General features: G+C 41.0%; 1 protein-coding gene across 1 annotated transcript in view; it reads left to right on the forward strand.

Annotated features, from left to right (window-relative positions):
• The window catches only part of Cntnap5 (contactin associated protein family member 5), a 908,928-nt gene that overhangs the window by 753,658 nt on the left and 142,502 nt on the right, over window positions 1–12,768 (forward strand). The window contains exons 15-16 of the mRNA XM_087906619.1: window positions 10,110–10,237; window positions 10,402–10,572. Coding sequence (XP_087762745.1) covers window positions 10,110–10,237; window positions 10,402–10,572 — 299 coding nt within the window. The remainder of the gene's footprint in view (window positions 1–10,109; window positions 10,238–10,401; window positions 10,573–12,768) is intronic.

Genomic DNA, 12,768 nt, shown 5'->3' on the forward strand with positions numbered 1-12,768 from the left:
TTCTGTATGCATTTTTCTTGTGAATTAATTTTCTAATCTCTTTCAATAGTGGTTCTTGGGATTGGATGATAGTGTATACCACACAAGCATGAAACTTCAGTTTGATCCTCAGTATCCAATTAAAAAGTCAGATGCAAAACCTAAAAAGGAAAAAAAAATTACAGGCATGCTGTAAGCACTTATAGCTCCAGATATGGACAGGTGGAGAGAGGCAGATCTGAAGGCTCAGTCAGCCTTTCTCATCAGAACACTTTACTTGCTAATGTTTATCTGTTTCTTAATCTGCTTTTTGCTCTGTTTTAGAACCATTTTCCCAGAGTGCAAAAATTGTAAGTGATTAAGTGTTTGGGGGAGCTGTCAATCACTAGGTTCTCAAGCATATCTGGAATTGGCAGCGAGTCAGCCCTTTGTGTTGGACAGAAATGTGCCTGTCCTTTGTGAGACTGCCTTGCTTTCAGTGTTCAAAGAATGAGCGAGTGAAGCGAAGGCCTTGGAATGGCTGCTTTCTGTCATCTCCTGTTGGCTAACTCTGCTCTCTGCCTGTACGTCATTTGCTGCTTTGTGTTTTATTTGTTGTCTCTTTTCTGGTTCTTTTTTTTTTTTTTTTTTTTTAGTAAATTTTATTAAATTATAAAAGTTTCCATTTCCGCCCCCCCTCCCAACACCCTCCCACTCCCCCCACTCCCCCCCTCCTTCCCCTCCGTCCCCCAGGGCAGTCAGGGTTTCCTGCCCTGTGGGAAGCTCCAGCTCCCTCCCCCTCCCTCCAGGTCCAGGAAGGCGAGCTTGAGAAGCAACCAAGTCTCTCTACTACCATGGTCTCACCCCCCAACCCTTCCTGCTGCGTAAATCATTGAATTGCCCCTTAAGCATATACAGGCTGAGGTTATTTTATAACAGCTTGTTTAATCCCAAGATTGGTTTTAGCATCTTTTAAAAATAAAATTGACTTGTAGTGTAGCCAGTGGAGAGAGTAGATGGTATTGCACACTCCAACGATGACAGGAAAGTGCAAAACTGGGGTACAGGGTCCTTATAACAAATGACTGAAATTTAAAGCTAAATGCCACAAGATTATTTTTTGAAAATTCTAGATGAAGTGGAATTACTTGGTGCTTTGTAAAGAATAGCACTAAGAAGCTTTCTGGAAATAGACTAAATGATACAGCCATCCTATCATCTTATGAGAGAACATACTCAGTATGACTAGCTATGACTGACTTCACCTGTATGGAGAATCCTTCTAAAGTTTGTAAGAAACAAAGATGAGGCCACAGAGTTAGCTCAGGTGAAAATGTACCTGGTGAATAGGCATGTGAACCTGAGTCTAGTCTCCAGGGATCATGCAAATGAGCCAGGCATGAGGCGTCCCGCTCATCAAGGTTGAGTCAGTGAAGACAGGACACATCCTGGTGCTAGGTGGAGAGCTCCAAAAAAATGACGTTCAAATGTATACATGTGGACTCCGCTCACACATGTACACACATTCAAGTGCATCCATACATACAGGTGAACCCACATATTTATAAACATTAGACACACACACACGGAGATGAAGATGTAGACTGAGGTTTCTGTCTGCATTTGTCATCTTTCAAGTCCTACAGAGACACCAAGGCCTAGTAATATGTGGAGCATGGCCAAGTCAGCAAGTTCCAGGTCATGGAGAACACCTGCCTACATAAATAATGTGGGGAGCCAGTGACTCCCAGAGTTTACTCTAAGTGTAGCCCACACTCAGACCTGAATCTACAAAATAAGCCTTTGTATCATTCATCTGCTCTGCAAGCCTCATTACACTTCTAAGTCCTACTCTGCCACTTTTCAAATGATGCATAAGGTTAATGATTTCACTGAATTTGTAACTTTAATATTTATTTAAAAAGAAATACACCTTTATTATGATATTCAAAGATTCCAGAATATATGAATAAAGAAGTTTTTTACCTCACCAGTGCTTTGAATCTCATCTATCTAGCCCATGTGTAATAAAATTTTATTTTTAATTGTTTGATAGCTTACTACATTTCTATAATGAACTTTGGCAATTTTTCCATTCCTATCTCAATCCAGTGCTCACTATTGGAACCCACCTGAGTAAACCCCCTTTTACTTTCATGTCTTCATTTTGTGTTTGGCCACTGAATTTAATCATAGTTATTTGCCCAAGACAGAGTGAGAGGCTGCCTACTAGAGGAGGAGCAACGCAGAAACATTAGTGTTGAGAGTGGGATTGTAGTTTGCTCATTCTTTTTTTTCCTGATCAGTTTTTCTTTTTCTTTTCCTTTTTCTTTTTTTTTAATTTTATTTATTTATTTATTAAAAATTTCCACCTCCTCCCCTCCTCCCATTTCCCTCCCTCTCCCCTCACTCCCGTCTCCGTCCCTCTCCAGTCCTAAGAGAAGTCAGGGTACCCTGCCCTGTGGGAAGTCCAAGGCCCTCCTCCCTCCATCTGGTCTAGGAAGGTGTGCATTCAAACAGACTAGGCTCCCAAAAAACCAGTGCATGTAGTAGAATCAAAACCCAGTGCCATTATCATTGGCTTCTCAGTGAGCCCTCATTGTCAGCCACACTCAGAGAGTCTGGTTTTATCACATGCTCCATCAGTCCCAGTCCAGCTGGCCTTCGTGAGCTCCCATTAGATCAGTCCCACCGTCTCAGTGGATGGACGAACCCTTGCTGTCCTGCCTTCCTTGCTCATGTTCTCCCTCCTTCTGCTCCTCATATGGACCTTGGGATCTCAGTCCAGTGCTCTAATGTGGGTCTCTGTCTCTGTCTCCATCCATCGCCAGATGAAGGTTCTGTGGTGATATGCAAGATAATCATCAGTGTGGCTATTTGACAAGGCCAGTTCAGGCACCTTCACCTCTGCTTCCCAAGGACCTAGCTGGGGACATCTCCTTGGACACCTGGAAACCCCTCTAGAGCCAAGTCTCTCGCCAACCCTAAAATGGCTCCCTTAATTGAGATATTTTCTTCCCTGCTCCCATATGCACCCTTCCTCCATCTCAACCATCCCATTTCCCCAAGCTCTCCCCAATCTTCCCCTTCTCCCTCCTCTCTCCCCATCTTCCCTTCCTCCCACCCCTATTGTCTACTTCCAATATTCAGAAGGATAAATATATGTTTTTCTTTGGTCTGGAGAGATGGCTCAGCTGTTAAAGGCTAGGCTCACAACCAAAAATATAGTTTGCTCTTTCTTAAATGGAGCAGAGATATCATTCAGTCCAAGGATCAAAGAAAATCACAGAATATGTAGTAGGAAAATATAAGAGTAAAAGAAAGAGAAATGTACGGAAAAGGTGCTGTTTGGACATGTCTAGCCATTTCACTAATGATGCAGTCAGTATGTAAGACCTGAATAATACCAGCCTTGAAAATCATCATGGATGAAGGAAGAACACATAAAATCTGTCCCTTCCTGAAAGGATTATTGGAAGTCAACTGTAGTCATGGGAATGACTGTCATTTTCATCAGTGGTGTAACCACTAATATGTTGCCACATAGAAAATACTCCTGTGGAAAATGATTGGATGTGTAGGATGTTTCTAAATATAAGCATTTTGTAGAAACTCAGTATTTATTAGCAAACATTTATCAAACTAAGTGTATTATATTCCAACTTTCTACTTCCAGAAAAAAAAATTCTTACAAATCTTTTTCTTGACTTCACTAAAGCAACATACAAGTTAAGACACCTTGATGACTTTAATTGATACAAAATCTTCCATAATTCTGCTTTTATCATTACTTATTGCCAACTGTCCATGATGAACATTTGACTTGTGACTATTTTTATGCTATTAACAAACAGAGCAACATCAAAATACCTGATTTGATTTCTATTTTTTATTGTTTTATACATGATTATATTGACTAGAACTCAATATAATTTTAGAATCTTTAGAGGATATATTATGACAGATTGAGCGAAATGACTAAGGAGGTATTTATCCTTTGGCTGATTTCAACAGATCTAATACCAAGTGGGCTGCTCTGGTCATTCAGAGCATGGAGAGAACTTTCCACTCTCTGATAGACTAGCACAGCATATGTGATGGTCAACACTGATAACCAGCTTGACAATATCTAGAATAACCCAGGAGACAAGCATGATTAAGTCAACTGAGAGCCAAAGACCAATCCATGTCCTGGGGGTCCACACAGAGTGAAGGGGGAGGGTGAGCTGAGCACCAACACTCACCTCTTTGCATCCTGACTGTACTGAGGCCAGCTCCCTCAAGCTCCTGACACCTTGCAGAACATTTTCCTTGACCTGGGAGCCAGAATAAACCTTTCCTTTCATGTACTGCCTTTTTTTAGGGACTTTATTACACCAATCAGTGAAGTAACTCATGTGCTGCAGGGAGGTGAGGGAGGCAGTACTCACCAGTCTCACACTGTCCCACTCAGAGAGATCCTTTAGCCTCTTCCAGAGAACATTCTGGAGCCCCTAATTAGGTGAGGCTCAGGACAGAGTTGATGGAGCAGTCTGCTCCTCATATCCTTCCTAATGTCATCTCTTTTGTTGTGTTTCTACAGCCCCTGAAAAAGCACACAGCTTACTTGAGATAATCCCAATGACTGTGTGTTCAAAGCACATAATTTTCATTATGCACGGGGGAAAGAACCATTGTTCCTCCTTCGCACATCTACAGCACTCATATTGTGAGCTCCTCATGTGTTTAGCACACACGGCTTTTCCTAAAGTCTTTTTTTTTCTACTAGCACTGTCATAGTCTGAATGGTAACTGTAATGAATCCCTAACTAAATTTTTATTACAGAACAAGATAATCAAGTCACACATTTCTCATCTCTTAATTAGGAGACTCTAAATCATTCAGCCTCTTGGAAATTCAGGTTCTTATTTTATTTTTAAGATGGGGAAAGGTGGGGTAGCTGTCTCTGGAGATTGCTAACTGAGTTAACAAATAATCTTCATATCTATCAGATGTGGCATGTCGTCAACTTTAAAAAAGTATGCGGTTATTTTTATTATTTTTTTGTAATATTGCAAATTCTTAAATTAATTATAAGAGGCAACATTGGTTTGTATATTAAATTTATGTTTATGAAAAATATGAATTAATATATATGTGAATTCAAAGGACTAACACCAGAAAAGAAATATCGTGCTAGAGTAATGAAATTTGCTTCAACTATCTAATTCTGGGTGGAGCAAGGTGATAACTCAGAAGTCTAAAATACTCCAAAATGGCATTTCTGGTAAATTCACTGTGCAGTGGCTAGATCTGCATGTTTGAATGCAGCAAAAGGGCTGTTAGTGTGTAACTGAGGAGGCTGTGGTCTTCCACAGCATTTGCCAAGGTGACCCAGGTGTAATCCCAGGGAGTCAGTGGTGAAAATGATTGCAAATTAGTAAACTGAAACCCAATCAATGGAATTGTGTTGTGTGTGGAGAAAGCCTGTGTGAACAGAATAGGGATGGTCAGCCAGAGACCAGCCTAGGACGACAGTTGAAGGAGTCAGGGCTGTTGCTTTGCATCCAGCAATGTCTAGGAAAGATAGTGACCACATGGTGCTGCACCAGCTTGCATCCAGGAGGAGCTGCTCTCGGCCAGTGGGACACCAGAGGGTATGCCCAAACACTAATGTGGAATCCATTCTTGACCCTGAGAGAAAGAATTTCAGAATGGCTATTCGCTGAACAAAGCTTAGATGTGAAAAGGGAAGTGACCAGTAGTGCTAGAAGTAAATACCTCTGTGGATGCTGTCAGTGTTAGTCAGAGCATTAACAGGGTAAATGGCAAAACTGCAAGGTTGAAGGGCACACAATTGTGACGCAACATCTGCAGTCACTCATGGCACATCTTTCTCCGTCACTGGCGTGAACCAGTTGTTCTCTCCAATGTGGTTGTTAGGTTCAGACATCAGCTTTCTATAACCTAGAATTTCAGGAAAGTCAGCTTTAATTGAGGATTCGCATCAGGTTGGCCTGGGGGTGGTTATCTTAATTGATGCAAGAAGACTAAGTTCACTGTGAAAAATACTATTCCCTAGGAAGAGATCCTGGGTTATTTTTCTTGTTTAAAATTTCCATATAAAAATCGTTCCTGATATATGAATTATACTACTATACAAAATATGTTTTCCTGTGTTATTTGGAAGAGCTTCTTTATACTTAGCATGCTTTTTATATATGCCAAAATGCTGATACAAGGTCATCAAGTAGATGTAGACAAGATGTCATGGAATCTAAAGGAGGCACAACTCAGTATTAATGGACAGACATCAGAACCCAGCATGGGCATCCAGAAAATAAAAATGGGATGGAGTACCATGACATGCTATGGCATGGATTCTTCAGAAAAGCATCTGAATGGGATTTTGTCTTTACTTCACCGTGGATGTTTAAGCTCTGCTTTACAATTCTATTTGTGAATACTTTTGAACAAAAAGGCAAATCTATTCTCCCTGTGTATGCAACACGTATAGTGTGCTTTTTAGCTGAACCAGAGTTTTATCATTTGAATCACTCTTAGAAAAAGCACTCAGATTACAGATATTATATTATATATTTTTGTACTTTAATAGGTCTGTAGAGGAAGGGTTAAGGTGTATATTTGGTTTATTTATAACCTAGATAAATTATTGAGTGTTTTCTCCAAATTCCATGAGCTCAATTCTAAATCTTAAAATTTAATTTTCCACATGTGCTATGTAGCAAGAAATATCAAATCCAAGATCAGAGCTGGGTGCATATGAAATAAGTTGTCTTGCCTGAGGCCACAGAATAGTTTAGGAACAAAGAAGAAAAGTGAAGTGTCAGTGAGACCAGTTCTGAGTATTTAATACAGACCAGTGGGCACTGTGACCAGTAACTGCAAATCTCACTTATTCCTCTGCAAACTGCTGTTCAGATGTGCCCTCAGCTCACTAAGCATCTCCAAAAAGATATTACTCACCCACACTACAGAACTAGGCACTATTTACCATTATGTGTGTCCTTAAACACAAGACAGATACCAGGGAAGCAAAACTATGACATGGTTCCTGTTCTTTCTGTCCTGTGACTATAGGCAATGACTATGTGCCTCTGAGGCAGTGTCAATTTCTGTAAAAGGACACAGGGCTATAAGCTAAAGAGGAAAGAGTGAGAGTGGTGTACACTGCAAAGGAAAGAGTGGTGTACACTGCAGAGGACAGAGTGGTATACACTGCAGAGGAAAGAGTTGTATACACTACAGAGGACAGAGTGGTGTACACTGCAGAGGACAGAGTGGTATACACTGCAGAGGAAAGAGTTGTATACACTGCAGAGGACACAGTGATATAACTGCAGAGGACAGAGTGATATACACTGCAGAGGACAGAGTGATATACACTGCAGAGGACAGAGTGGTGTACACTGCAGAGGAAAGAGTTGTATACACTGCGAAGGACACAGTGATATACACTGCAGAGGACAGAGTGATATACACTGCAGAGGACACAGTGATATACACTGCAGAGGACACAGTGATATACACTGCAGAGGACAGAGTGGTATACACTGCAGAGGACACAGTGGTGTACACTGCAGAGGACAGAGTGGTGTACACTGCAGAGGACACAGTGATATACACTGCAGAGGACACAGTGATATACACTGCAGAGGACAGAGTGGTATACACTGCAGAGGACACAGTGGTGTACACTGCAGAGGACAGAGTGGTATACACTGTAGAGGACACAGTGGTGTACACTGCAGAGGACACAGTGATATACACTGCAGAGGACAGAGTGGTGTACACTGCAGAGGACAGAGTGGTGTACAATGCAAAGGACACAGTGGTGTACACTGCAGAGGACACAGTGGTGTACACTGCAGAGGACACAGTGATATACACTGCAGAGGACACAGTGATATACACTGCAGAGGACACAGTGGTGTACACTGCAGAGGACACAGTGGTGTACACTGCAGAGGACACAGTGATATACACTGCAGAGGACAGAGTGGTGTACACTGCAGAGGACAGAGTGGTGTACACTGCAGAGGACAGAGTGGTTTACACTGCAGAAGACACAGTGGTATACATTGCAAAGGACACAGTGGTGTACACTGCAGAAGAAACAGTGGTATACACTGCAGAGGACAGAGTGGTGTACACTGCAGAGGACACAGTGGTATACACTGCAGAGGACAGAGTTGTGTACACTGCAGAGGACAGAGTGGTGTACACTGCAAAGGACACAGTGGTGTACACTGCAGAGGAAAGAGTTGTATACACTGCGGAGGACACAGTGTTATACACTGCAGAGGACAGAGTGGTGTACACTGCAGAGGAAATAGTTGTATACACTGCGGAGGACACAGTGATATATACTGCAGAGGACACAGTGATATACACTGCAGAGGACAGAGTGATATACACTGCAGAGGACAGAGTGGTACACACTGCAGAGGACACAGTGATATACACTGCAGAGGACATAGTGTTATACACTGCAGAGGACACAGTGGTATACACTGCAGAGGACACAGTGGTGTACACTGCAGAGGACACAGTGGTGTACACTGCAGAGGAAAGAGTTTTATACACTGCGGAGGACACAGTGATATACACTGCAGAGGACAGAGTGGTATACACTGCAGAGGACAGAGTGGTGTACACTGCAGAGGACACAGTGATATAGACTGCAGAGGACACAGTGATATACACTGCAGAGGAAAGAGTTGTATACACTGCAGAGGACACAGTGGTGTACACTGCAGAGGACACAGTGGTACACACTGCAGAGAACACAGTGGTATATGCTGCAGAGGAGAAGTGTGTGGACAAAGGTTACATTTTTCCTTAATAAATTTCATCCTGGAAGTATCTGCACTGCTGATCTCCATTTATTTATTATATTTGAATTTATATTATTATTTTTCAAACATTATTTTTTATTTATTTTTGAAAATATCGTACATGCACCCTGTATTCTAGGGTCACACCCATCTTCTACAATTCCTATTTTTTCCTACCCCTTGTGTGCCTGATGTGTGTATGGATATATATATATATATATGTGTATATATATATATATATATATATATATATAATTTTTTATTTTTGTGTGGACTGGTGCGTGTGTATGTGTTTATGAGTACATATACTGAGGCCATAAACCAGCTTCTGTTATTATCCCTTCGGTACTGGAGAATTTTTTTATTTTTTGAGGCAAGGTTTCTCATTGGCCTGGAGCTTACCAATTTAGCTAGGTTGGCTGGCTAACACGTCCTATCTCAACTTCCCCAGTGCTATGATTACGAGCAATTTCCAAAAGGGAAGGTCTTCTTGCGTAGGTTCAGAAGATCCAGATTCAGGTCTTTATATTCACACACCAAGCGGATTGGACTATCTTCACAGCTCCACAATGCCATGTTTTACTTCCCATTTATGCTCAGCCAAGTGGTATGATTTTCACCTTGATTCCAAAGCACAGATTTAAAGGTGGAGGAAACATTGACTTTCTCTATTTCTTTTTAAACTTTCCTATCAAAAGAAAACTAGGTGCTTCCTTATTTGCATAATTAACAAGAACAAAGTCAGAGCTGTTAACAAGCAAGGTCTTCCTAAAGAACAAAGCAGAAAACAACCAATAACTATAAAGATTCATTCGAACACAACTTTGAAGGCGATAAGGAACATTCTAACCTGATTTAAAAAACTGTTGGCAGGTGGTTCAGCCACATCCTCTGAGTAATTTCTGAGAGGGAATTGTGTTATTTGTTTTCAAGTTAGTTCCTCAGATAGCAGATCTTCTTTTATGGAGAAGTGAAGTGACGTTTAATGTCACATTAATGCTACAATGAGCCTTGGGGTCCTCTTGCCCACGATAAGCACAGCGAACTTTGTAAACTACCTGTGCTCCTGCCAGCACATTTAGGGAAGATATAAAATCCAGAGGTGTTTGGAAGCAGGCCGTAGGTTCTGTAATTGGTATTTCAACTATTCACATAGGCCCAGAGATGAAAGGCCTTCTGTTATGTTCCTCCCAACCCTAGCCAGGCTGAATTCAATCCAAGTCATTTTGCAAAGAGGGAGTCTTGACACAGATTCCCTAGATAATCTACATTTTTACTTCTTTTTTTTCCCCCTTTAAATTTATGTTTCTCAGGACAAAGGATACTGGCTTTCTTTCCTTCAAAGATCACTTGCCTGTAACTCAGATAATTATCACTGATACCAACAGATCAAACTCAGAAGCTGCTTGGAGGATTGGCCCCTTGCGTTGCTATGGTGACAGTGAGTACAACATCCCCCTTTTTCTGAATTGCATGAGCTCAAGATGTTTTGGGTCCCTTATTGCTTTTCGTGTCCTCCCAGTATTAATAATTACCCATGAGCCCATTGTTTTCTATACGCGGTGGGAACATACAATCCAAGGTGAAGGACTCTCTGCTTTGCAGGGCACTACTGGAATGCTGTCTCGTTTTCTACCGAAGCTTCTTACCTCCACTTTCCTACCTTCCATGCGGAATTCAGCGCTGATATTTCCTTCTTTTTTAAAACCACCGCTTTATCTGGAGTTTTCCTAGAGAACCTTGGCATTAAAGACTTCATCCGACTGGAAATGAGCTGTAAGTGCCTTCATTTATGAGTTTGATGTCAGTAGTCCACAGAGAGGGCTTCTCTTTATCTCTATCACCAGCCACCAGTACAGACTTTTAGTGTCAAGCTAATATCACCAGTTATCAGTAAAACTAGCTCTGAAGCTGTCGGATCCCTGCTAATGTGTTGTGACTGACTTATGATGTTTCATCATCATTGGTTAGTTGTTTCATAAGGATATGTGCATTTCAGGAGTATCTGGGCATTCCTCTCACAGGCTCCACTCTCTATCACAGCATTGTTATCCCTTACTTGTTGCTCTAAGTTTCCATGCCTCAGGATGGCACTCTATGGAAAGCAGGAATGATTGCTATTGAACATTCTCCTCATATTTAGGTCCACTTTACTACTGTATCCATGCTTCAGAAGTCATTTTTGGGGAAGACAGTTCAACCAGTAGAGCACCTACATGCAAGCATGAGGACCTGATTCAGTTCCCCGGAACTCACGTAACAGTCAGGCATTACCATGCCAGAGGAGGCACAGACAGGTGGAGTCCTGCAGCTCATCACGCAGAATTGGTGAGCTCCAGGTTCAGTGAGAGATTCTGTTCCAAAATATGAGGTGGAGAATCATTGAGTAGGAACTTGGACATTGACCATTGGCAAGTCTGAACACATCTTGACCAGGTAACACACACACACACACACACACACACACACACACACACACACACACACTCATTTTCTTTTCTTGCCCCAATAGGAGAGTGTAACAATTTATTGCAGTTTCCCACCTCTTTCTTGCCAGCAGCAGTGTGCGTGCAGGGTTTACTGCATGGATTACACCTTTGTAATAGTCCTGCCCCCATCAGCAGGATCTGTGCATTACCGATCATTAAGCCAAATGGGCACTAAAGAAATATGGATGACAAGACATTCTACAGTGGGACACTGTATATCAGCATGCAAACAAAAATACATGAAAGCACAAAAAAGAAAAAAATTCAATGATTAACTAATTTTCATGAAAATGGAAAAATAGCAATATTTTAGTCTCTTTTAGTAATAAGAACTTTAAAAGTCTGCCCCTAAGTTTGATTTTCTGCAAAATTGTCAACGACTTCACATAAGTGAATTTCCTGTAGTTTTTTTGTTCAAATAAAACTACAAATTGTATTAACCCATTTATCTTCTATTGCATTTAGAAGAAATATTTTTATTCATTTTCAATATGATTGTTTTTTCACAAAATGTCATAGATATTTAAAAGTTTGAAAAGAATTTTCAACATAAGGACAAGTTTGGTAAACAATTTTTATATTAAACTTCAATAATTATAACACTCTCCATAACTTTTTTTTAACCAGGGCCAATTCTAGTGATTTCAAAATATCTAAGTAATCAAAAATATTTCCAGCAGCTATTTTTTTTAATGCAGAATTCATCATAGGTTTTTCTCTCCATTAGGTAGAAACTGTACAGACCTCTCAAGCGTGTGCAATGGCTAGAGCTCCTCTGATTTCTTTGTTGACACTTGTGTCATTATGTGACATGATAGAGTCTGATTACAGAGGGAAGCGGGAGTCATACAGATGAAAGGCAGACACTGCCTTGTTGTTCCTCCAAACGAACACACGCACCTGGTTCTCATGGAGCCAGTGAAGCTTATGAGGTTGCTCACTATTCTCTAGGGTATAACTTCTACTATGCAACAAGCAGTAAGATGGACTTATTTAAGGGTCGCGAATGTATTATTACAAATTGACAGTGACTTTAGGGCGTGTTGTGTTTGCACATTTGGTGCAGGACTGTTAAGTCATCAGCATGCTTTAGAATTACTAGTGAATCATGATTATAAAACCACACACAAACAAGTAAACAAACAGATACCCAGTGCGTGGGAGATAGCTCAGTCACTAAAGTCCTTACTCTGCAAGCGTGATAATCTGAATTTTATCTGCCAGTCTCAACTAAAAAGTAAAAAACCAGATGAAGTGTAGTGGTGTGTGCTTATATTCCCAGTTTGGGGAGACCAAGAGAGTCCTGTGAGAATCTCTGTCTCAGAAAACAAGATTTGGGGGGAATCCCGAGGAATGACACCACTGTTGTCCTCTAGCCTCTTCATGAATGTGCATACACATGAGTGAACACACCTGCTCACTTATGTACCAGCATATGCGTGAATACACAAATACACAGATAAATAAATAAAAATAAACATTA

Source organism: Myodes glareolus, chromosome 5, assembly GCF_982192425.1.
Source record: "Myodes glareolus chromosome 5, mMyoGla1.1, whole genome shotgun sequence".
NCBI classification, from domain to species: domain Eukaryota; kingdom Metazoa; phylum Chordata; class Mammalia; order Rodentia; family Cricetidae; genus Myodes; species Myodes glareolus.